Source organism: Nuphar pumila, chromosome 1, assembly GCF_984573655.1.
Source record: "Nuphar pumila chromosome 1, dmNupPumi1.hap1.1, whole genome shotgun sequence".
Taxonomy (NCBI): domain Eukaryota; kingdom Viridiplantae; phylum Streptophyta; class Magnoliopsida; order Nymphaeales; family Nymphaeaceae; genus Nuphar; species Nuphar pumila.
Window position 1 is genome coordinate 29,347,155 of NC_143249.1, and position 27,016 is coordinate 29,374,170.

The 27,016-nt window shown below is 38.0% G+C and overlaps 1 protein-coding gene across 1 annotated transcript; it reads left to right on the top strand.

Moving 5' to 3' along the window:
• The first annotated feature begins 8,681 nt into the window (after positions 1–8,681).
• On the top strand, positions 8,682–25,356 carry LOC149848534 (ACT domain-containing protein ACR12-like). The gene is made up of 10 exons (XM_089995968.1): positions 8,682–8,870; positions 10,555–10,609; positions 13,247–13,369; positions 14,250–14,344; positions 23,221–23,305; positions 23,405–23,464; positions 24,385–24,440; positions 24,612–24,717; positions 24,789–24,857; positions 24,980–25,356. The coding sequence occupies exons 1-10, from the start codon at positions 8,704–8,706 to the stop codon at positions 25,040–25,042; spliced, it is 879 nt and encodes a 292-aa protein (XP_089852094.1). The 5' UTR covers positions 8,682–8,703; the 3' UTR covers positions 25,043–25,356.
• Positions 25,357–27,016: the final 1,660 nt, after the last annotated feature.

Below are 27,016 nucleotides of genomic sequence, written 5' to 3' on the forward strand. Positions count from 1 at the left end.
TGTGGTAACCGGAGATGCTACAAACCGAGTAAACCTCATGCGAGCAGCACGCAACTGAGAGAAACTCTCGCATAGGCAAGGATTGCAATCCATACTACTGCAGTAGTGAGGTCCTGAAAAGGTAACCTCGACCTCCCTGACTCTGAGTGACTGGAGGCCAAAGGGCGCTACGACTCCTGTCAAACACGTGTCGTAGTAACGACAAGTCACTCAGGATTGTACCATCCACCCTCTCCAAGGTGAACCATTTTGTGAATGGGGTGAAGCAGGTTTATCTTTCTTAGGCTCATTGTTTAGTCATACCTCTCAACAAGGATTTTGCCTTGTGGTCCCCGTGGGGTACACAAAATGAGGACTTGGCCTGCTCATCCATGTGCTTAGTCTCACGCGACCAACAAGAGCACCTTGCTCGTGAAAGCGAATCACAACACCATATTATTTCTTTTCTAATTCAGAGTATAGTCACATATGAGTCCACTCACAACAAAAAGGGTCATTGCCCAGAGACTCCAACTAAGTTCAAAACACATCATATTCATTCATACCCTATGGTGTTCAAGTTTCAGTCTTTTCATTTCATGAAGTAAGTACACCTTGTGCACTCACCAATGCCTCAAGCACTATACCAGCAGAGGTACGCACTACTCAGTACCAGTGTCAGGATGTGCCACGTGCAAAGTGTAATAGTACCACATGCTTTCTATCTTTTTGCACAACACAAGGAACAAAGGCATTATACAACTTTATTTCTGAGAAAATGTGCAAGCAAGTATACAATTTTATGCATATGAGATTTCATCAATTTCATCACTCAAATAACTAAAACATAACATGAAATTATTCTTGTAAGGGAAATTCATGATTTGGCGTTCTTATGTGTTGAGATTGAATTTAACAATATTCCCATATGTATGGGAATTACATTCGCATTCCAAGGTGGATCGTCGCTCTTGCAGGAGAAAGATGCAATCGCGACACGAAGGACCATCATACTTGATTTGACATACTTACGTGTTACAGTAAATCTGGGATATTCCCGACTTATGAGAATAACATTTGCATTTTCACGGTGTGGGGTACTGCGCCCGCGGACCCGATATGAAAATATTGAACAGTGTTTGTGATTTGTAACCAACGTAGTCTCTAAGTACGTGGAATTGCAATAGTGCTCATCCGCTTATTCAACGTAATCAATCGAAACGAAAACCAAAGCATGAGTGTTTTCCTCAAGGAGTACGACACACATACATGTCAAAAGCGAAATCTGGAGTTAACCCGTCTAATAGGGATTACATTGGCTTTTCACAATTCAAGGTGTCGTGCCCGCGGACCCAAAATGAACCATTTGACAAGACGAACGTAAAATAACACTAAGGAACTCATACCCAGTTCAGAGTGTAAAATTATCTGAGGAAACACTTGGACGGGACACAAGAGTGTCACATGTCCATTCGGTCGCACCGAAACACTCAATTAGGTGCATTAACCTATATATATATATATGTTACGAGGCTTACAATTATCAATATATATATATATATATATATATTTACGTATTTACATACACACTCAACGATGCACCCCCCCTACATGTATATATATATATATATATATATAAGGTTATCTAACACATGTGTGTCCCCGAGGCATGTGCACGCATGCCAAACACCCTAACTGAATTGCGAAAGGGTGCGGGGCAAGACAATCCACGAGTTTGAACACTATGGTTCAGTTATGGGTAGATTTTTGTACTAGTCTTAAAAAGAACAAGTCAGCACTAGTGACAGCCAACTGGATGGAGTTAACGAGGCTGCGTGTGTTTCCGGCAAGGAGGTAGCGTACAAGCTGCCAAGGGACCTATAGGCATACGGAGGTCTGGTCCTCCGGACCAGACTGCTGAGTCCACCATGAGAATCTGGTCTGATTCTCTGTTTGGACCAGACCACGACAGTGGTTCGGTTGGGGCTGAAACAAGCTGCCAATGGTGACAGCCGCGGGTAACCCTACGGGTCTGGGTGCCAAAGGGGTTGGACAGGGGTCTGGTCCATGGGACCAGACTGCTGTCAAACACATACTCAGGTCTGAACATTGTAGTTCAGACCTGTGCCAAAATGGCTCAGCCAAAGGATGGCTTGGGTGCCCAACACCATACGGCTGGCACCCGGTTCCAACAAAGGAAAACCGGCTAAAAGGAAAAAGGGGGAAACTGGACAGACCCAAGTGAGCCACGGTCTGGCTGGGGTCTGGCCCATGAACTAGATGATTCCAGCCAGCTGTAGCACTGGTCTGAACCCACGGTTCAGACCGGTGCTATAACCCAAACGCTAAAAAAAAAGAAAGACTTCCTTCCAATGCTGGGCACGCGGACCACCCGCAAGGTGCCCAACTCCGAACCCTGGTAAACGTGTTGGTTGAAGGGTCTGGTCCACTAGACCAGACCTTGCGACTATCCACATTCACGAGCTGGAGCTCGAGGCTCAAACAACTGCAGCAAGGTGGGTTGGGCGCCTGTCATAGGCCGGCCCCAACCTGCTAAATCGCTAGGTACCCGGTTGTCTCAAATGCTAAGGGTTCGAATGGAACCAACGAACATCAAAGGGAAGAGAAGAAACCAAAGGGGTCAGGTCACGTTGTGACCCCGGCCAGCATGAGGCTGCTGCCCCAGTCCCAAACGTGTTGGAACTGGGTTGAGCCCAATGCACAAAAAAAAAGAACTCAAGGAGGGAGGCGTTGGCTGCAGCGCACCAGCTGTGCTTGCATGCACATCACGTGGATGCCAACGGGTGTTGGGTGTAGGCTGGATGAGCCCAACTCGGTCCAGTGCACCCCAGCAAGGGTAACACACTACAAACTTAGCTAAGACAGCCATAGGCATGACACAACTGGAGCTAAAATAAAAAAAATGTGAAGTGAAAGAAGCTGAAAACGCCATTGATAAACCAACAAAATATGCTTTCAAATATGGCATGCAACAATGCAACCAAAGGCAAAAAAATTCGGTAAAAGAAATGGAAAAGAAGTCCTTAAACACGATCAAGGATGAACAAATGACAAAAACATGGAAAGAAGCTTGTTTTACTAATCCGCCGAAGGAGCATGCATGCATAGATGCATTGCTCCTCGGTTTCACGATTTACCAACATAAGCAAATGCAGTGATTCTTCACCTTGGTGCTGGAAGGAAGAAGGTAGGTGCTGCAACTCCTTGCACGACAATGGTGGGGCACTCCCACGACTGGAAGGAAGAGGGAGGTGAGAGAGGAGAGTGGGAGAGAGAGAATGAGAGAGAGAGAGAGAGTTTTAGAAAAATCGCCCCTCAAATGGGGGCTCGATTTTTTTCTAAGGGGCTTTAAAGTGGGCTGAGTTGAGATGGAGGGTGAGGAAGCACCCTCCAAGATGTAGGGCTGGGGTGGATCACGGTTTTCCACCGCCGCCCAACTCTACCATACAACTTATGAGATTCAAATTACCTTTTTAAAAATTACAGGATTGCCATGGGGCTGCCGCCCCATGCATCCAATGGGTTTTGGTCTAAGCTAATGATGGCTCTTCCCTCTTGGGAAGAGCCCTTGGGATCTCTCTTGAATCCCAAGGCAAAGGCTGCATGGTCACACGCACTCCCCAAGGGGAAGGTCGACCTCCTATAAGCCAAAACGTCTCCCTCACTTCTTTATGACATGACATTATTATTTAGAATTTAGAAATTTCTTTTTAATGATTTGGGTAGGGCCAATCGTGGCCCTCCCTTTTTGATTTCTAAAATCTCTTTACAAGGTTGTCACTAACCCAACTGGTCAACGTGACCAGCTGGTTTCATGGCCATGGTCGTCGCAAGGCCATCCAAAAAGGACAGTCATGGCCTTGGTCGACCTTGACCAATGAAAGAAAGGATGATTTACTTTATCGATTCTATTTCTAATTGAATTTCAGATATTTTTCCATGATGCACAATAATTTTATTTTATATTATCAATATAAATGACATTACAAGGCTATTCAAGCAAAGAAATCTTCATTTCGAACGAATTGGGTCTCGTTTAGGCCCTCGCTAAATTTTTAAGTGATCTCCCGTAATTCACATGCACTGACGGAGTTTTTTTGTCGTTCGGATCGCAAATTTGGGGTAAATCACCATAGACCTATTTCAAACTTACCCTAAAAATTTCGGAGGTTGATTCGCTCTAAATTTCCCTCAATTGCCTTTTTACATAAAATTACGTGATTTGACCCGTATCTCAATGTAAGCTAAATTACAAAAATTGCCAAATCAACAAAATTTCATCAATCTCAACACATTTACGTAATATTACCACAAAATAAATCATGGACCTTATAGTGTGTGTGTGTGTGTGTGTGTGTGTGTGTGGGGAGTGTGGTGGGTAAAAATTGAACAGGACGATTTATAGAAGCACAGAATGCTCCAAACAAGTATATTAGAAACCCAAAACTAACATTATTAGTTCAACACCAACTAGCAGAAAATTGCTCAGAAACAAGAACGATGATGAAGATGAACAAGAAACCCTCATTCTCCACGTTCGAATGCACTAATCTCCAAAAGAATAATGAAAGAGAACAAAACAAACGAACGAAAAGGAAAAAGGAATCAGACAAAACTCACGTTGTAGGAAGCATAAACCAGACCAGCTCCCCACTCTATAGAGCGTCGATTGCGGCGACCCCACCTTCTCCACCCCCCCCCAAACCAATCAGCGACAAAATCTCGTAAACGTAGGAACCCAAATCACGATTTCCCGAAAACAAAGGTACCAATCGAGTTTTACCTTATGCGCGGTGTCCTTCTCGTCATCCTATAGCGTCGAGTGAGCCACACGCTCGATCAGCCCTGCCACGTAGTCCTTCTCGTCGCTCTCCGAGCTTATCACCAACTCGAGGATGCTGCCGAGGAGCAACTTGGCGAGGTGGGCGAGCATGCCGCCCGACTTGGTGCCACATCCGGCGGAGGGGTCGTTGTCGTCGTCGGAGATGATGCAGACGATGAGAGAGTCGACCTGGGGGAGGAGGGAGGCGAAGCGCCCTAAGCCACCACTCTGTAATGAGAGAGAGAGAGAGAGAGAGAGAGAGAGAGAGAGAGAGAGAGAGAGAGAGAGAGAGAGAGAGAGAGAGAATTTAGTGCCCTAATTTGATAGTTTTAATCGAAAATTAGCGACATAATTAGCAAGGAAAACTTTCCATCGCAAAATTCGTCGCTAATTAGCGATGGATTTGAGACAAAATATTTCTACTGCTTATTCGTCACTAAGTTGCGATGAAAAGTTTACCTCGCTAATTCCATCACTAAGTAGCAACGGATTTGCAACAAAACTTTTCCCGTCGCTAATTTCGCAAATATTTTGAAGGTTAGCGGCGGATAGTTTTCTCTCGCTAATCCGTCGCAAATTTGCGGCGGAAAAAATCCGTCACAAATTTTTGTTGCTAATCAAGGTTTTTCTTGTAGTGTACCTCGGTTGCCTGACTTTCCGTCGGGTCTGCATCACTTGTCCGCTTGTTGAGGCTGATAAGATTTTCTATAATACAATATGGAAACTTAGTCACATCTCAACAAACATGTGGAAAAATGGCGTGAGAATATATGTATCTCAAATCATCTCATTCATGCAACTTGGACACTATACTTTGGATGTGAGTCGAGGTTGCTTACTTTAAATATGCTTCAAAGAATGGGCATCTTTGTGGTTAACTTATGTTTTTTCTGCGAACGAGGTTGCTCGATTCATAAGGTGTTTGGAGTTTTTTGACTAATAAATCTGGTTGATTCAATGTCTTGAACCAATACCGCATTCAGGAATTACAATGATGGTTTAGTGTGAAGTTTAAACTTAAGTGGCTTCATAAGTGTGGGTTGCAAATGTTTCACATTGTTGTTTAGAAACTATAGGTGTGGAGGAATCAAATTGCACACGTACGCTAAAGCTAAAGTGCCAATCAATAGCATGAAACATGAGGCATGAAATTATTGAAAAAAAAATCTTTAAATTGAGATGGAACGATTGTGATTGGACGGTAGCCACTAGGCCTTAAATTCCTCAAGAATTGCAACTATAGAATTTTCAACTAGTTTATGTATATTCAAAGCTGATTGTAACCTCATTGCCTGTATACTTTTTTTTCGATAAGCCTCATTGCTTGTACACTTGTAGAACTCATACTAGAGATTTTTTAAGGGCATGAGTTATCAAGAAATTGCAAGATGATTTGTTGCCTGGAAGTGAAAATTTGAATTCAAATCGTGATCATGATATTGACATTTGTAATCCCTCCCCTCACACACACACATTTCTAAACAATAGAATTTGGACTAAACTTGATGAACTAATCTCAAATGGGCTCTATTTGCAAAATAAACATATTAATTAAATGTTGCAAGCAATAGGGTTTGAATGTCTAAATTTATATCTTTCAAGCCAAACATTTCAACCATCCATACTCTAAAAGATATATATGTAAAGTAAACATATTACAAGTTAATGAGCTCATACTAGTTCCAAAACACTAGTAGTTTGCTCCTGTTCGGCTTGTTCAACCTTACTAGTAATGGCTGGTGCTCTGCATCAAACACACAAGATAGAGAGAGCAAAGTGCCATAGTTATTATAATTAGTCAGATTTATGATAGCAAGGGAGTCTAACTTATACCAACAGGTGGGATGTTGCAAGTTCAAATCCCAATGGTATAGTTGTATAAGTGGTGGGGGCCTGCCTAACCCCAGCTTGCCTATCAAAAAGAGAGAGAGAGAGAGTTCAACTTATAACAACAAGATTCTCTTGATGCTTTCTAAACAAATAGAACTCTGTGTAAAACTCCCACTCTATTGATGAATGAGAAATATGCACCCACAAACCAAACCATTAAACAAATCATGACTTTGCCAAGCCCAAAATTGCATATCCCCAAGTTCATCAATTACACGAGTTCATGTTCACTAATTAATTTTCATGTCCAGCAGAACCAAAACAATAAAATTGGTTGTCCTTGAAGGGGCTTATAGCTTTGTCATTATGCCTTAACCAACCCACTTTAAGCTCTCCCCTTGAACCAAAGGAGATCATTAAGGACTGCATTAGCTGACGTGTTAAAAAGGCGCGTAAACCGTGAGTGGGTACCGACGTGGCATCCACGCCATTTGGTGCCAATCATCGAGCGAAGTAGCGCGTAGCGCCAAAACTGTCTGTTTTAGGCAGCCAGACGCTTTACACCTAAATCTCCGTTCCATCCCACAAAAATATTGAAATGACAAAAATATCTTCACAGGGCAAAGTCGAGAAAGAAACCCACAACCATGAACTCAACGAAGCCCACGAAGCTATCGACCTCAAATGGCTGAGTTGACTGTCTGACTGGGCTAGCTTCCCTATCCCTGGAGTGACTCACTTGATTCCAAATTAGCATGAGTTGCGCTCGATCCATGAGCCAAAGTCAAGCTTGACCAGACCCAATTGAGTTCCTCTTGACTTCAAGAGTGCAGTTTACATTTGTCAATTTTTTTTTTTGGATAATCCAAGGAAAAACCCTTCCCATCATTGACCACACCTTTACTAGCCTGAAGGTCCCTCTTACCCACCAGGGAGTACACCCAGCTTCGACCTTGCGGCAAGGGGCATCACCCATGGAACATGGGTTTTGAACTTGTGACGTCCCGCCACTTGGTGACATTCACAAGTCACCCCTACCAGATGAGCTGAGCTCTTGTGGGCTACATTTGTCGATTTTAGGATTGAAAGTCAAGACTGGATGATTTGGATACGAGTCAAGCCCAATCAAGCTATCAACCATTGATATTCGGACTTGAGCTATGGATACTATCAACAGGTCCTCAGATATAGAGCTGCAAATGATCCGGATCTGAAACAGTTAAATACATTGAGGTTCTGGTCAAAATCAAATATGGAACAACTAAAAGTTTGCAAAACCTCCTTAGATCTGCCCCATTTGTGCATCCCTAGCTACTCAGATACCTAAGGAAAATCGTAACAGGTCCCAATATAATTGGCTTGGGTTAGATTTGAATAATATCTGGTCAGTATCTTGTCTCATATCTGGAAGACTGGAATGCTGCATTTCAATTTGGTTCGGATATAAAGAACAAGTCTGACCCATTGATGGTCATGCCTAGTGCCCATGAGCCATGGGCTAGGGGGATGTCAGCGGGTTGGATTTGGTTCAGACTCAGGTGACCCAAACCTGATTTGAGATGATGGTATCGTGTCTAGACCTGGGTCTAATTGGACCCACCATAAAAGAAACTATACCAGATTCTATAAGAATTAGATGAACCAGACATGGTTAAATAATATTTTTATATTAAAAATTTGTGGATCTTAATTGGAACTCGGGTCATGCTAGAATCTGATATGAAAATTCACAAACTATACCCAGCTCCATACATTAATCTGACCCTTTGGGTCTGACTAGGATTCTAAATTCTAATCGGGCTTTCTTATTTATCACCAAACCCTAACCTTATAAGGTTTGGTACGGGTCGGGTTCGAGTCATACCCGACCCATTGACACCCCTACCATGGACCACGGCAAATCTAGGTCGACTTAAGCGTCAAGGGCTCGTTTCCGTCATAAATAGTGAAACATATGTACAGAAAAGTAATTTCGTCTCACAGAGCCGCATATAAATAGGGCGAGGGGATCACTCAGGCAACTCGTCTTCAATCTTGCTGCGGAATTTCCAATGGCCGCATCGAATGCCTTCGTCTCCTACGCCTCTCTTAGACGTCTCAGGCCAGTCGGCCCGATCATTCCATCGAGACTCTCGCACTTCCCTGGTTTCGGAAACTCTAATTTCTTTGATCTCGATCTCAAGCCCGCCAGGATTAGAGTTGATCGATCCATCAGGAGGTAAGAATCTCTTATTTTTTCGTCTTCCGATCGATTTGAGTTTTTTTTCGTCTTATGATTGCTGATAGTGATGCGAGACTCTTCGTTTTATCTGTTGATTTGTTTCTGATTCGGATTCGCACCATCAGGATGCTTATACTGGCTTGTTTTTTCGTTGAAATGACGAGTAGGACAGGGTTTTAGCTGCTGATTGTTTGTTTCTCGTGTTCAGAATTCAGATGGTGATGACCGTGGCATGGAATTGAAATTCCGGTTGTGTCCGTGAAAATTTCGGATATCTGATTTGTGTACACCGCAATTCTACTTCAGTAGCTTCTTATTTGTCAAAAATATTGATTAGCTTGTTGTTTTAGTTATAGTTCGTTGGAATTCTTGTGTTTTGGATTTTAGAAAGTGATGATTGCTGTAGGAAGACAGGAATTCTAGTTTCACGTGTAAAATTTTGGCGCGCTGATTTGCATGTGTCCGATTTGTGTTGAATTTGATTTAGTAGTTTAGTGTATGAGATAGTAGGAGAGCGGTCTAGTTGTACTGATGTAAAATTTTGTCCATTGGATTGGCAGGCATCCAGTTAGTGGTAAATTTGGTTCAGCATGCAATATTGGTCTAATCTCTCTCCACCTCTTTCCCCTTCTCTGTTAGACTTTGGAGGGTTTCCTTACAGCTTTTGGATTTTGTGATTTAGTTTACACGAATATGACTTTTTAGGATGACTTCTAAATACTTCTTATTTCTTGGAAATTCCACAACTCATAGGATTTAGGTCATGTAATTGAATGGACATTCCATGGAATGAGTAGTTGTCTTCCCCCTCCACCCCCTCTCCCTCTTAAATACAGAATTCGTCTTCCACAAATGAAGAAAAAGCATTCCTTTGTCTTAGTTAATAATGTTCTTTCCTTGCATTCTCTGGAATACTGATACCACGGGTTACAAAAAAAATTTATGGTTCTGTAGGATTTTAAATTCACGCTGATCATGCTACGCTACACTCTTCGAGGAATGTACCAGATCATGTATAAATCAAGTGAATCCATAGTCGAGGTTTTTTTACCTCTTCATGCAATTCACGGGCTTTCCCAAATATTCGCTGTCAAATTTTTATTTATTTAATGTTCCAACAACATGATCAGGATATTTTCTGAAGGCTTGTCTGTCATGTTTGGAAGCGACACAGTGAATCGTCACCATAGGGGCATGTTTGCATGTCACAAAAATGCAGGGGTTTCCACTGGAATGCATGGAAACCATGCATTTGCATGGGCCCTACTGCTGCAATGCAAACATCAGAGTCTCTTTCCCTGTGGAAAGTAACCCTGGTCCTCAATGAGTAACCCACCCCTCTGCCCTTGTCCCCCCCACCCCCTGTTCTATGGCTTGAGTTCAGTGGAAGAGGGTGCTGCTGGCCCTAGAGTGGAAAATAATTATAGTAGATGGATTTTGGGCTATAGGGTTCCTCTACAATTACTGTTCTTTTGGTCATTCAATTGTTGTTTGGGTCCAGCAGCCCTGCTTATAAGGCTACATTAATTCTATTCATATCTAGTTGTATATGTAAGGTGTAACACAATTTTTCATCTCTTTTTATTTTTTCCTTGAGCATAATGCGATGCTTTATGTGTTTGATATCACCTATTTATTCCTAGTTGCAACTCTTCTGGGTTTTCTTTGTGATTTTCTGTAGGAATGTCTGCCAAGCTTCTCCAGGGTCTACAAGTGTTCCTGGCTCACCATCTGTGGTTAGTGACTGATTTATTCCTCTACTTTTAAGCTTGTCCTGGATACTAGAAATCTGAATCTTATTGAATACATATTGTTGAAAACATCCTAAATTCTCATTCTTTTTTCCTATGTTTTCAAGAAATGAGATTCAGTGCTATCCCTGTTTTTAACCTTATATAATTGTTTATTCTTTTGTAGAACAGCAAGTATACACACTGTAGGAAATCAAGAAAATGCAGCATATGAAAGATATAGGATATACTGAGTGGAAAGCCTTAGCTATTGGATTCTTCTTTTTAGGTTATGTTCCATCTTTCAAATCATGCTCTGGTGTTCCCAGAATACTTTCATGGTTCGTCATGTTTCCATCCGATGGGAGCATGTTTCTACGAATCATATAACAACCAACAAATGTGTACTCTATTTTATAAGTAATCTGCAGACTGCAAAGATGGTAATCTCAACCATAGTTGGCAAAATTGTGACTCGGATCTGGATCACCTGACTCTTGACTCGCGAGTCAGCGGGTTGACTCGGTAACTCCGGGTTGACTCGGTAACTCGGATGAGTTGGGACATGAATTTTTTAGTGTTAAGACATGGACAAAATCAAACTCCAAACTGTATAGTCACTAAATTTAGTACATTACATCAATAACTAAGCTCTATAAGTATTCAACTATACATGATTGTTGATATTATTATTTAAAAATAGATGATTCTTTATAAAAATTATCCTTTTATAAGCATTATGCATTAAAACACGAAATGCATGACAAAAGACACATAAGTGGCATGCGGATCGGTGGTCTTGAATCAGTGACCCAGTTGGGGTCCGATCCGGGTTGACTCCGGTGATTCGCGAGTCAACTCGCCAGGTTTGTCAACTATGATTTCAACAGACTCAAGATGAGACTCTTCTCTAAAGCAAGAGTTTATGCTTTATCATGAATGTGTGTCTATGTGTATATCCTATAAATCCAGTCAGACTTCAAAAGACACATTAGAACATGGTTCAAAAACCCAGTGACTCGGGAATCGGCTTGTCCACCAGTGACTCGTGACTCGGCCGGGTCAACTCGGTGACTCGGCCGGGTGATGTTAACTTTTGATTTTGTATAAAAATAATGTAATATTAATCAATTAAATACAAAAAAAAGCTAGAAAATGACATGATTTTTACTAAAAACACTAAATAAATCAAATAACATCATGCTAAGTTACAACTAAGCTACATCTAGTCATTTACTAATAAAAATTCACACAAGGGAGAAATCTACATTTGAAACTTAAACAACATGGAAAATAAAGTAATACACAAGCCAAATCACGATTCACAATTTAACACAAAACCAACAATGTATTAGCTGAATGCATTGCATTTCATTGAAGATTTGTCCAAGTAAACATAAAAGTAAAACCAGCAGTGGATTAACAGATGCATTCCTGATTCCACTTCATTGCATGCACGACACAAGAGAGTGACTACAAATTTCAGCAAATTTTCCAATAAAAAAGAGAATGCACGTGCAAAGATCAAATTCCTTCATAGCATGTTACCATGCACGACACACACAGTCACATACACACAGATCTTATAAAATTAATGGCTTGCGATGGACAAATTAAAAAGTAAAAAATAGCATCCAGAAAAGAAGAAAAGAAGTAAGAACTAAGAAGTAAGAAAAAACCCAAGGAAAAACTAAAAGCAGGAGACAGAAAGCATTTATCTCCCATCTAAATTCAATATAAAAATCAGCTTAAAAGTGCTTAGAGAAGATTTGGAGTTGATATCTGATCTGGTTAATTTTGCAAATATCGGGTATACGGCCCTAAAAGTGCATGCTAACATTTAAAATAGTGGCCTTGTGGAAGATTGAACCAGTGGAAGATTGAACCAGGGTAAGTTGAATAACAGCAACCTAAGCCACCGTTGTAGCATGCACGAACCTGTGTATAACACACACATGCAAAAATGCACAATTATGCTACATTCCACAAGATGCTCTTAATATGAAATTATAAACTCTTTGTTCCTTCTTTGAATGGAGTTCTAGGTCATCGGTTACGTATTAAAAGCTTAAAACATGTCAAAGATGTGTAATTAACAAACCAATAATGAACAAGAAATATATATTTAATAGCAAACATTTTTGATGTTGAGCATAGGTCGCAGATTGATTGGATTATTTGATGGATAAAATGAATTGAGTTAAGTTTAAGACCTAAGTGACCTGTATTCAGGTGTGCTTAGTACCAGTACAGGTATGACACAGGTACAATGTGCAGGGTCTTGGTAGAAGTACCCATGTTACATAGGCCGGTACTATTCAACCAAATCTGTTCCAACTCAAGATTGACTTTTTTTCTAAAACCATTTTGCATTTTAAGTTTCAGCATCATTTCTTGGGATCACTATCACAAGTTTTTGCTTTCAATATGGCATTTTTCATGCTTTAGGTTTTGATTATTATGCAAAAAATAAAATAAAATTAAAGGAATGAAAAAATACACTTGCACAAACATATATACATGCATGTGTATATGTGTCTCATTAGATTTTACTTGGGACATTGAAACACATTTTCTTATCATATTTCTGGATGATCCCAGTGTGACTGATGTATTGATAATCATATTCTTTTTCTATGATAGAAAATTGATCAAGGCACAGATTCTGTTCCGCTGCCAGTGGTTTTAATTGATCAAGATTCGGATTCAGATGCAACAATTGTAGAGGTCAGCTTTGGAGACCGTTTGGGAACTCTGCTTGACACGGTGAGATCCATTGCTTTTCATTTGACAATAGCAGCTCTGGTACATGTTGCTACATATTGATTCTGTTTGTGCAAACTTTGAACAGATATTGCAACCTTATGTCTACTGTCTTCCAAGAAACTATTGTGGTCTACGTTGCTATTATTTGAATACCCATGTTTTGTATAATAATATCAACTCTGGACAGTCTGGACTCTGGACTGGGTTGAATTGAAGTATGACCTGTTGTCAATTGTATGTTGGAGTGGGGCAGTAATGCAGTTTTGAGCTTCATATATTTTCAAGAAATGAACAAGACTAGCTGGGATATTCATAATGGTTGTTTTCCTTAGAAAGCTATATGTTAAAAGGCTGTTGCTTTCAAACATCAAATGGTTGCTTGTATAATCTCCACTTGATCAACTGGCCATACTGATCAAACTCTGTTTGTCACCATTTGTGATCAATAGAATCACTTGCACACTTCAACATCTCAGAAATATCAAAACTTCATGAGCTTTCCTAATCTTTTTTCTTTTTTAGCTGCGAAATCCACAGTTTTCACCATTAAGATAGGGCATCTCAGAAACAAACATTCACTAATCATCAAATGGTTGCTTGTATCATCTCCACTTGATCAACTGGCCATACTGATCAAACTCTGCTTGTCACCATTTGTGGTTAATAGAATCACCTAGGGCATCTTAGAAACAAACATTCACTATCTGGATCCATTGTTGCAGCTCTTACTCTGGTTTTTGATAAAAGCAGTTGTCTATTCATGAACTGCTCCAGTCTGTTATCTAGTTCTTATGATGATTTGAAAACTGAAAATTGCAATTCTTTCGCTTATATTTCATACATAATCAATTGTGTGAGTTTTTTGTTGTAATTTTTGCAGATGAAAGCTCTCCAGGATTTGGGGTTGGATGTGTCTAAGGGAACTGTATCAACTGAGGCTTCAGTAATTCGAACAAAACTATTCATAACACGCCTGTATGCGCCAATGCCACTATTTGGTAGCCATAAGTGTAATTTGTTGTGTTTTATGGTTATAAGTTCAATTTATCTGTTTTTGTTCTCTGGAGCATATGGATAATGCTTTTGGTTGGTCTTCACTCTTCAATGTTTGCATTGTAGCTTTTAAGATCATGTGTTTTTGTGTGCTCAGCAACAAGATGCCCAAGCCAGCCGGACTAGCGGGGCATGCTGGGAAATTACAGAGGACTCAACTGGAAGTCTTTTGGATCTTCTCTTGGAACTACGTCTACTTTGGAAGGACCCTCTAGATGACTGAAAAGTGTTTAAGATAGTTGCCCATATTGTCTGAGTCATGCAAACCACTTAAGCATTTGTCCTTGAAATATAGCCCAGGAAAAAGTATGGGTTTGAGTTGTTTGAGATCGTGGCATGTTATTGAACTTCTACAGTTGCATGCTTCCTCTATATAAATTGAAGTGGAAGTGGTAAAAAATTTAGCTGTTCTTAGTGCCTCTATATTTGGCCTAGTTATTAATTTCCCTCATAGATGAGGAATCTGCAACTCCTGTTTCCGCTTATTTTTTCCTAAAGATTTTTCTTCTTGGCAATAGTGAACCTAGCTTAGGGTTTTTTGGTTTCTGCCATCATAGATTACCAGACTGCAACTAGGGCTACAACGGTGCTAACACCAAGCATGCTCTTGACAATGTCGAAAAACCCTAACCTGTTCTGTCCACCCATTGTGCAATGTGCCATTGCTGTGGATCCTGTTCTTAATGGATTAGGCAATATCTATATGTGTGTGGGGTGGGCAGGTCAGTGTGGGTCTGCATTTCATTGTTCGCTTGTTGAAAAATAGAACCTGTCTTGCCATTTTAAATGGTTATTTTCTGAGTAATGAAAATAACATTTTGGCAAGATTTCCTTCTTGAATATATAGTAATATATCAAACAAGGTAAGCTGTTTTTGTAGGTGAAGTTAATATTTGAATGTAATGCCGCAATATAGAGAGCCTTAAATCCATTTTCTCCTTTCTTCCTTGAAAACAAAGAACTTATCTCTCATTCTTTGCCCCCTAAAAACAGGAAACTGCTGTCTCCCCATTTTTTGTTCTCTTTCCAAACAAACTTAATATTATAATGTCATGACACGTACAAGTTTTGACATCTTTAACTCCATCGTGTTACAGCTTTACTTTTTGTTCAACAGTAAGTAATTTACCATATATTAGTTAATGTTAATACTGTATATTAATCAATGTTAACTTCTTCGTAAAGTGCTCACTGATACCCATAAAATGAAAAAGTGAGGGTTTGAGAAAATATTCTTAGATCTAAAAAACAGAATTAAATTACAGAAATTGGAAATGTTCTCAAAAGGACAAAGAATGAGGACATAAATAATTTAATAAATTTGGTTAATAGTTTCTTCCATGTAATTTGCAAAAATAAGTAATTAATTAGTTATAATAATTTGAAGTCTTGAATAACTTGTCATAGAAGGTGAAATTTTTAAATCTGAAAATTGTTAACATCACTAAATATTAGATTCTAATATTGGACTAGATGTAAATAAATGGAGGAGAAGCGGCCTTTAACATCTTGAAGCTTTGAGCAAATTCTTTCAAATAAACATTGACAGCACTACTAAAAAAAGGAATGTATGAAAAGAAATTGAAGATAGAAATTATGAAGAGCCATCTAATAAAATAAACTGAGATAGCTTTTCAAAAATTAAATCTAACAATATTAAGGACTTAAAAATTTTAAAATTCCATAAAATAGTAGTTGGGAAAACAATGTCATTTTGGAAAACATTATATCTTAACCAACTTTGATTCACTGATAGTGCTTCTGTTGCTTCTATATATCATATGACTTAGCAGCCATCGTCCTCAAGAGCATGGAGGTTTGAGTCTTCTTCAATGCATAATATTGATAATGCTCCTCCAATGAACAGTTCAATAGCTAATGCCATATCTAGTTGCTATTGATATATCAAGTATCTGTTAGGATATATTTGTTAAATTGTATATAAATATATATGTTAGAGGGAGAGTCAAGCTGGGTTTGACTGCTCCCAATAGCTAGAAATTCTAGCCGTTGGGCACAGTCAAACCTAGTTTGACTGCTCCCTCTCTCTTTTGAGCCTTTCTTTTCTCTACCATCTGGTATATACAGGGGTCAGTGTTGTTAAAAGCATGCCTTGAGGTGAAAAAGGAGCGCCTCAAGGCGCCAGCCTAAGCCGTGAAGAAGAAGAAGAAGAAGAAGAAGAAGAAGAAGAAGAAGAAGAAGAAGAAGAGATTTTCTATTTTGTTGCTTCATCAATAAAGCATTTTATTTATTTATTTGTATTTGTAGATATTTTTTATAGTTTTTTTTAATCAAATTTCTGTGTAGTTTTTTTCACAGCTATATAATTTCTTTCTAAGTTATATAATCAGTTTCTTAGTTACTTTTACATGTTCATGTCATATTTTTTAGTATTTATTTGAGATTTTCTATTTCTTATTGGTTGTTGCTTCATCAATAAGGTATTTTTTATGTATTTGTATTTTTAGATATTTTTATAATTTTTTTAAGTTTTCAAAAATTTTTTTGAGGCTTACGCCTCGCTACGCCTCAATGCTTTTCACAACATTGATAGGGGCGTTCTCTCCTTTGATTTGTAAGCCTTTTGGCACACTTCTTTATTGAATAAATTATATTTTTATTCTCTTTATATGGGTTTGTGAGTGTGTTCTTTTCGAACACTTTGTGGTTTACTTTGTGAGTGTTGAAAGTGGATTCCTTGAGGGAACATTTTGGTTCGTGGATTGTAGTCTTGTTGTTTCTTTACATGGTATCGGAGCAAGGTTGCTCTTGACTTTTGAAGGTTGTTTATTGCCTCATTTTCCATGTTCAACGGAAGAAAGAAAGATCTTCTTGGTGAATCAAGTGTTTGCGGAATTGTGCAAGTGTGACTTGTTAGCTCGTGTGATCATAGAAGTGTGCTTGTTCTTCTTCGTCTCTTTTCTCCTCTCCATTTTTTTCTCTTCTCTTGTTCTCTTTTCTTTTTTTCTTCCTCTTAAGCCCTTGTAAAAATAGATGACAATGTAAAAATAGATGGTAATGATAATGTCACCATTAAACCCATAAAGCTCAATGATTTCAATTATGTAACATGGGCTTCTATCATGAAGCACCTTATCTGGGAAAGGTAATTGTGGGGACTAGTAGATGGATCCGATTTGGAACTCAAGCTAATTCTCATTAAGGTAGTGGGTGAGAAAGAGGTTCCTCTAACTTAAAATGAGAAAACTAAAGCCATAACCATTTATGAGAAAAAGTAGGAGTGGAGGATGAGACATGCCAAGATCATGTCTTGGCTTATTAGTAGTGTGGATGTGAAAAAATATTCAAGTCTTGCCAGATTTGAACATGCTAGCAAGGCTTGAGATAATCTTAAGACAATGTATTCTCTTAAAGATATTGCACATACATATAACGTGCAAGATAAAATTCGAATTATGGTCCAAGAAGATAAAACTTTTAGAAAATATTATAATGATCTATCCGAACTTTGAGAAGAATTGACTCTTTTAGAGCCAAAGTGACATTGTCCCGAAAACATAGAACTTCGCCAAAGACAAATAGATGCAGAGCACTTTTATCAATTCATTAACGGTCTAAGATCGAAATTTGAATCTACCAAATCTATTTTTCTCCGTAGAGGAAAAATGCCCTCTTCGAAGAATTGAGTATGGAAGAGAATAGATTGAAAAAGCATGTAAGCAAAAGTAAAGATGACTCGGTCTTAGACGTTTCTAGACCGAAAAACCATGTTCGTGCATATAAGCCACCTCACTATAGAAGTCCGAAAAATGACTATGAGAGAAAGACAATCATTTGTTATTTTTATCATGAACCAGGACACACTAAGCCCCAATGTGCTAAACTAAAAGGGACATTTTAGAAGAAGGTGGCTTCGGTTGACTCTTCTCAAGAGTCAAAGGACAAGGACTTTCCCACATCTCAAGAATCATCTATTGGAAGCATGTCTCTAGCTCAATTAGTTGAAACTCTTCAACCTCTTCTTAAAGGGTCATCTTCCTCAGCTGGGGCCGTAGTATCATCTTATTCGGACCCAGGTAAGATTCCTTGGCTTCTTGATTCTGGTGCATCTTTTCACATGACCCCAACCAATGATATTTTATCTGAATGCTATAGCAACTCAAGTGCATCAAATTTTTTTATGGCTGATGGTACGCCTCTTGAAATCAAAGGAATAGGAAGTTTTGAAAAAGATCTTTCAAACTCAAAAAAAAAATTCATTCAAAAAACTAGATACATTTTTAAATTAAATTTGAATATTTTATCTGTATCTCAAATATCCGATTATGATTGTAATATCTCCTTCTCTTTAAATGAATGTTTGGTGCAAGACCACCTGTTAAGGAAGCTGATTGGGCAAGGCCATAGAGGAGGTGTCTACTATATGGATTTTTTGGAGATACTGAAAGATGCTTTTTGTTGTAATGTCCAAAAAATGGATTTGAAATTGTGGCATAAAAGATTAGGACATCCCAGTGTATCTAAAATCATTTTTTTTTCTAAATTTGGAAAAATTTTGTAATATTGATGATTTCACTTGTGAAGACTGTGTTCTTGGAAAAATGAAAAAATGACCATTTAAAGATAGAACTTTTATTTCCTCTAGACCATTTGCGTTGGTTCATTCGGATGTTGGGGGTCCAACACCGATTATGTCTAAAAGTGGACATGCATATTATGTTATATTTGTTGATGAGTTTACTAGATATACTTGGATTTACTTCCTTAAGCATAAATCTGAAGTTTTTTCCCATTTTCAAAGTTTTCATAAGATGGTCAAAAATAGATTTTAAAATAATATCTCTATATTTTGAACTGATTCAAGGGGAGAATTTTTGTCAAAACAATTTAAAAACTATCTGGACGCACATGGCATCACACATCAAAAATCTTATCCACACACACCACAACAAAATGGGTTGGCTGAGAGAAAACATAGGCTCATTATTGAAACTGTAAAAACTTTACTTATTAGTAGTTATGTACTTAAGGTTTTTTGGGCAGAATCTGTCCTTACTGTTGTTTATCTTATAAACAAAATGCCATCTTCCTCTTTACACAACACCTCACTAGTTGAAAAACTTTTTAAATTCTCCTCTGATTATTCAAGATTATGAATTTTTTGTTGCAAATGCTTTATTTTTACCAATAAGAATAACAAGTTTTCTCTTAGAGCTATTCCTTGTGCCTTCTTTGGTTATGCCGACAACCAAAAGGGATACATGTGTTATGACTCTAAAAATGAGAAATTATACATCTCTAAAAATGTTACTTTCTTGGAAAAGGAAAATTTCTTTGACAAGGATCAACCGAAGGAAGTAATCGAGTATTATTTTTTGTTTGACCTTGTTTCCAAACAAGATATTCATAATTGTGACTCCAAGCATGATTTGGAGAATGTTATTGAATCTAGTGACTTTGACTCACTTGATGGAGTGTCCCACAATTATCAAACTTATATATAATATTCTAGAAGGGGAAATCAAAACCCTCCATATGCACTTGAAAAGCTTTCTAACCTTGGTAAAGATGGTTTGCAAATTAGAAAATCATCTAGAATATCAAAACCCTCATCAAATTTGTATCCTATGATTCTTTTTCTTCAAAATAGCAAGCATGCATAGCCCTAATTCACTTATATGTAAAACTCTCATCTTATGCTTAGCCTAAAGAACATCTTGAATGGGTTGAAGCTATGAGGGTAAAACTTGAAGCTTTAGAAAAGGCTCAAACTTGGTCTATTCAAAATCTTTTACAAGGAAAGAAACCCATAGGTTGTCGATGGGTATATAAAATAAAAACCAAGAGTAATGAAACTCTTAAGTGATATAAGGTTAGGCTTGTTGCAAAGAGATATTTGCAAGAACATGACATTGATTATGAAAAAACCTTTGCTCTAGTTGTTCTCATGACTACAATTAGAACTCTTATTGCAGTAACGTTAATTAAAAACTGGTCTATATATCAAATGGATATCAAAAATAATTTTTTAAATGAAAAACTTATAGAAGAAGTATACATGGAGGCAACTCTTGGTAGGAGTCTTTCCCAAGGAAAGATTCTTTGCCTCCAAAAGGTTTTATATGGGTTGAAACAACCCCCAAAGCTTGGTACGATAGATTCAACAAATTTATGTTTGATATTGGTTTTAAATCTTGCTTGACTGACGTTGTTTTGTTTATTAAGGATTCTGATTCAGGTACTGTCATTTTATTGCTCTATGTAGATATGATAATCACGGGAGACAACAAACAAGAAGTTCAATATATCAAACATATTCTTAAAATTAGTTTTGAAATGACTGATTTGGGTTTCCTACGGTACTTTCTAGGAATAGAAGTTTCCTATTCCCTTAGAAGTTATTTATTATCTTAGTCTAGTTTGCTTATGATATTATTATCAGGTTTAAAATATCAGATGATAAGGTTGACACTCCAGAAGTAACAAATGTCAAGATGAAAATTGAGATCTGGATAATCCAACTCCTTATAGACAACTTATCAGAGCTCTTTCTTACCTAACTATTAATAGACCTGATATAGCACATGTTGTACATACAACTAGTCAGTTTCAGCACACTCCCACATAAGTTCACATGAGAGCTGTTTTGCGTATTATTAGATATCTTAAAAATTCTATTTTTAGTAGCCTGCTTATGTCTTCCTCTTCTGCATTAGATTTACTTGCATATAAAGATGCAGACTTGGGAGGTGATCCAAACAATAAACATTCAACCACAAGTTTTTGTGTTTTCTTAGGTGAATCGTTGATCTCGTGGAGGTGAAAAAAACAACAGAAGGTCTCTCTTTCCTCAATTGAAGTTGAGTACCGAGCCATGACTACTACAACAATAGAGGTAGTATGGTTGAAAAGACTGCTGGCTGATATGGAAACCAAGATTCTAAGAGTTTCGAAGATGTGCTGTGACAACAAGAGTGTTATCTACATTGCCATCAACAACTTTCATGAAAGAACGAAGCACATTGAAATAGACTGCCATTATGCTCGAGAGAAATATCTTCAAAGAACAATCGATCCACCTTATGTCATATCAGAGTACTGGTTGGCGGACTTTTTTACCAAACCTCCCTTTGCTTTTAGGTTTCAGTTCTTTTTAGGCAAACTTTCGGTTATCCTATATTTGTATATATACAATATATAATACATATATATTGTATATAAATATATATGTTAGAGGGAGAGTCAAACTGGGTTTGACTACTACCACTCTCTTTTGAGCCTCTCTTTTCTCTACCCTCTGGTATATATGTGTTCTCCCCTTTGATTTGTAAGCCTTTTAGTACACTTTTTTGTATAATAGATTATATTTTTATTCCCTTTATATGGGTTTCTGAATCTGTTCTTTTAGAACACTTTGTGGTTCACTTTGTGAGTGTTGAAAGTTGATTCCTTGAGGGAACACTTTGGTTAGTGGGTTGTAGTCTTGTTGTTTCTTTACATTATTCTGATGATCCTTACGATCCGAGTCCGAGCTGCTGGAATAGATTCAATGTTCGACAATAGATCACAGAATCTCAGCAAATTTTTTTGTCTAATGAATGAAGGAGCCTATTTCAAATTGCCCACTCTACATCCACTACCAGATATATGCTTCAATAGAAATATTGCAGGGTAGATTGACATGATAGAAGCTTCTGGTAAATTGCCGACCTGTAATTCATAGTTAAAGAGCATCACATGGCCATTTTATGTCAAGGATTGGCAACTTATCTATTTAGTGGCATTGGTGCTGGATTGGATATGTTGGGTACCCCAGGCTTCCTTCTCCTTTTAAGGGGTAATATCTGAAAGAGAACCCAGTGCCTACAACAACTAGAAATTTGTAACTCATGAGAGAAGCATGGAAGTTTGACCTGTCAAACTTCACGTTTGACATGTCGGGCAACAAATGTTTTTCAACTCACTACATAAGGGGGTGTTTGAATAGGCGGATCATAGTGTTCGTAGGATGCCCGTCGTGTGGGACCCACACCTGCATGCGCGCCCACGCAAACACGGGGTGTGTGGATGGTGCATCCCACGGACGTTGTTTTCCTGTTCCTCCTCTACCCACGGAACAAAATGGGACTGACAAAAAAGAAAAGAAAAAAACACACGTCGGGGTGTATACCCTGACGCCTCCCCTTCCCTTTCCTAGATTGCTTCCTTCCTCCACTTCTCTCCAGCGTCCTTCGCTCCCGCCGGCCTCTCATCGGAGGTGCTCTCTCTCCCATGATAGACATCTCTCTCTCTCTCGCTCTTGAACCCTAACTCGGGTTTGCTAGATATGCTTAGATTTTAAGGTTTTTTGCATTTTAATCTTTATTTTTTCAATTGATTGAGTGAATGCATGCAAAATTCGATGTTTTTTTGTGTGTATGCTGATATTTTAAGGGTTTTGCATTTTAATACTTATTTTTGCAATTTATTGAGTGAATGATGCTAAATCTGAACTTTTTTTTGGTATGCTTAGATTTTACGGTTTTTTGCATTTTAATCCCTAATTTTGCAATTTATTGAGTGGATGCATTAAAAAACTGATTTTTTTAGGTATGCTTAGATTTTAGGGGTTTTGCATTTTAATCGTGTTTGTGCAATTTATTGAGTGAATGATGCTAAATCTGATTTTTTTTTGTATCCTTAGATTTTAGGGTTTTTTATATTTTAATCCTATTTTTGTAATTTATTGAGTGAATGATGCTAAATCAGTTTTTTTTTTTTTTGCATATGCTTAGATTTTGGTAAAAGTTCCCCTATTGTAATCTGTATGCAAATGTAACTTTCCACCTGGATGTCAGGCACACTGGCCGCAAAGTTGAGGATCCTGATGTGTTAGAGAGAATCCGTCTTACTATCATTAACAATCTTCTGAAGTATCATCCAGTATGTTTCTTTCAGTTTAGTTGATTAATTTTTCCACTTGTCTAGTTGGGATGGCATTCTTTAGTTCACCTCCTTTAAGCTATCTTCTTGTTTCCCTAGGAATCTAGTGAACGGCTGGCATTGGGTGAAGCTTTTGGAATAAAAGCACCTCAGAAGAAGGTCCCATTATTCAGTAAAATATCAATTTATTTCTTCTTTACCATGCTTTGATTCTGGTCTATGAATGCACGTTATTACTAAGCAGTGCAGTTTATTTCATACATTGTAATTCAAATAATCATTCCTTGCCTGCAGTTTTATTTGGTATTCTCCATTCTGACAAATATTGTGAGATTTTTTAAAATTTTCATGCAAAAAACATGATTTTTTGGTAAAAATAAAAATGATACAATAGTGGTGTTTCCAAAATATCATGATTTACCAATAGATCAGTATCCAGTGATTTTTATCATTCCATGTGCGTCTCTATTGGCAAATATTGGGGATTAACTTTCATCTTTTTGAACTTTAAAATTTTTATTCTTCTGTTTTTGTATTTTGAAACTTGTTTTTTTTGTGAGATTAAATGGAAATATTGAAAATCATCCCAGAATTCCATGGCAGATAAATTGAATCATGTTTTGCTCTAGTTCTAAAATATAGTAATATAGCATATATATAGAAACTTTCAAGTATTGGCATGTGCTGCAGGGAAACATTATATATCTTTTGGACATCTTGGCACATATCAATTGGAATTGTTCGCTAGTAGTTGCGAGATCCCATCCTTGATGATTTCCTTTTTTTTTATTATTTACTTTGATTGTACAATTTTGTGATTCTGTAGTGTCTAGACATACCATGTTCCTACATTCTTTGCATACGGCAATCATGAGGTCACAAATTTTATATTCTCTTTTTGTCAGTTATGGTGGTGAGCTAACTAGCTCCATTAACATTATTGGACTTGATTTATTAATACTTCCATGGAGTGAACTTTGATAATTGTGTTGCTTGTAACCAATCCATATGTGTGATGTATTTGTTACAAAGAAAAGGGTATTTCCTAAATTTTGACTTGAAGCATTCTTAAATTACAGATTGACATTGACATAGCAACCCATATACATATTAAGGATGATGGACCTAAAAGAAGGTTTGTATTTTGTAGCTCTCCTTTGTAAATGAACAACTTGAAATAGCCTCCATATCGCAGAGGCCTAAAACTTTATCCGTATTCATCAGCTTAGTTCAGAAGATTGATGTCCTAAACCTACTTATGCATGCCAAATGTGCTTTTTGGTAATGCTGATTATTCTGTGTTCAGTTTGCTTTGCATAGAGACGGCTGATCGACCTGGCCTTCTGATGGAGGTTATCAAGATCCTATCAGACATCAATATCAGTGTGGAATCGGCAGAGATTGATACTGAAGTGAGTTTCTTTTTGGGCATGCACTCGCGAAACTTTTTCAACTTTCATGACAATTTTTCCTGCTGTTACAGGGTCTGGTAGCTAAGGACAAGTTCCATGTCAGTTACAGAGGTGCTGCATTGAACAGTTCTCTCTCACAGGTCGTCCTGTCTTAGTTCCCTCAAGTTTTGTAAACCCATCATCCTGAGTGGCATTCTTTCATAGTGAAAAAAGGGCTAAATGTTTCTCCCGTCCTGACAATTGCAAGCCTGTAATTCTGCAGGTGTTGATGAACTGCCTGCGCTATTACCTTAGGCGACCTGAAACGGACGAAGACAGTTACTAGCCAAAGGCATTGGCAACAGATTCAAGTACTTGAACCCTTATGCTGCAACTCTTATCTGGCGATCAACAAGGTTGGCCTGACCTGATTTCTTCAAGAAGCCCTTGCTTCCTCCGTGTTCATATTAATGGGCCACTGTTCTCTGCCCTTGTGTTCAGCTCTAGTGTCAATGGCTAGCATTATAAAAAAAAAACACTATCCGTTTGTAACATTGGTCAAAGCCTTGGTACTTTCATTCCTCCGTAACACTCGCCATTGTAGTTGCAGCATCTTTAACCTGAGGGTACCACCGCATTAACCGTGTTCCACAGGATTGGACGTGAGTTGCAGTTTAACCGTCTCTCGTTGTGGGTTGGATTCTCTGGGGCTCTCGAAATCTGTGGACTCCTAAAGATCCGAATGGCCTGATTGCAGATCGATCCAAGGCCCAGACAAATCGCGTATCAGTGGGTGGATTTTAATGTTTTTGGGAGCAAAGCGTTGCAATCCATGCTAGTTATCACCAAGCATCGATCATTTTCTTGTGTTCATTCTCCCCTTTCTAGGCAGCTCTCTTAGTCGTCCTGTCTGCCCTTAGCCCATCGAACATGTGAAGAGGAAGAAGAAGATCAAGCAAATCGAACAGCATAACGAAAAGCCTACAATGCTTTGACTCCTTTTGTTTCCCAAGCTCCCTCTTGCTTTCATAATCCCAAATTTCGCCAATGTTTTCAAAGTATCATGAATTTGTTGCGGGATAGTTTTAAAAACAGGATTATGTTGAAAAATGTCATCTTTTTAAGATATCACCAAATTTTAAAATATCATAGTTCGTTAATGCGGTAAAAGCAGATTTTCTACAAGTTTTTTTATCCTATATTTTTAGTTCTCAAAAAAATATCCTGTATTTCATATATACACTTATTTTTCCAAGATCTTTCTTAAAAAACTATGAATTTTGAAAATTTGCAAGATTTTTTTGAGGTGATTGCGATTACTTCAAAATAGGTATAAATTGTCGGATGCAAAACCTTCCTTACGCGAGTTATTGGACAAGCTCTTGGCCTTTAATATTTGAATCGTTCTGCATTATACAAAAAGCTGCCCAACATGATCAGCTATTTACGAGAACGCTAACTATTTCTTAGCTATCACACTTGACGATTTCTCATCGATGTTTACAAAAGCATCCAAAATCAATCAGTTGACAACATTAGTCCCTACATTCCAACTCTATTGTACAATTGAGTTATTTTACAAAGAAGAACAAATGTTCTAACAATCTGTTCTTTTAACAATTAAATAACTTAGCATGTTCTTGCAAATAATTGATATATTAATTTGCAAAAAATGAAATAAAAAGTGTAACACCCCGATCTGGGACCTCAGGAGTTCGAGTTTGATTGGTATTACTTTTCAGAAGGAAAAGAGTACAAAGTTTACACAGAAAATGTGGTCATTTTCTTTTTCCATTTTTTTTCTCATAAGTCAACTTTTTCTTATAATTGTTTATCATTCGTAACAAAAGAAAGTAAATATATCTTATTCAATAACAAGAAAAGTAAAATATACCAAATGCTTTGCTGAAGAAGGATAAGCTGCTCATAAGCCGATTGTTTTAATGTCTGAAACCTACAGTTGTAATTAACAAAAATGATGATGGGTCTACAACCCACTAAAGAATAATTATAAGTAAATAAACAATTAACTTACAATAGTGGGCTCTAAGCCCCTAATCTTAATTTAGTTCTCGACATATCACACATGTTTGTATATTTTAATTACCTCCATTATCATTCTCAAATACTCTCTCTCACAGAACTATCACTAGATTGACTATACCGGTCATAGCCATCTATGGGCGTAGCAACTCCGTAGAACACCCCAATTCTATATGTTGGTCAGACAATGAACTATACACTTCAAGTGGTCTCCGAACCACCAGGCACTGCAGTGAACCACCACGGAGACCCCACCGGTAGCTAGCCGGGAGGTCAA

Coding starts and splice junctions, on each gene's coding strand:
- LOC149848534 (XM_089995968.1), top strand. CDS start 8,704: ATGGCCGCATCGAATGCCTTCGTCTCCTACGCCTCTCTTAGACGTCTC. Junction 23,306..23,404: donor ATCTTCTGAAGTATCATCCA/GTATGTTTCTTT, acceptor TTGTTTCCCTAG/GAATCTAGTGAACGGCTGGC. Junction 24,858..24,979: donor TGAACAGTTCTCTCTCACAG/GTCGTCCTGTCT, acceptor GTAATTCTGCAG/GTGTTGATGAACTGCCTGCG.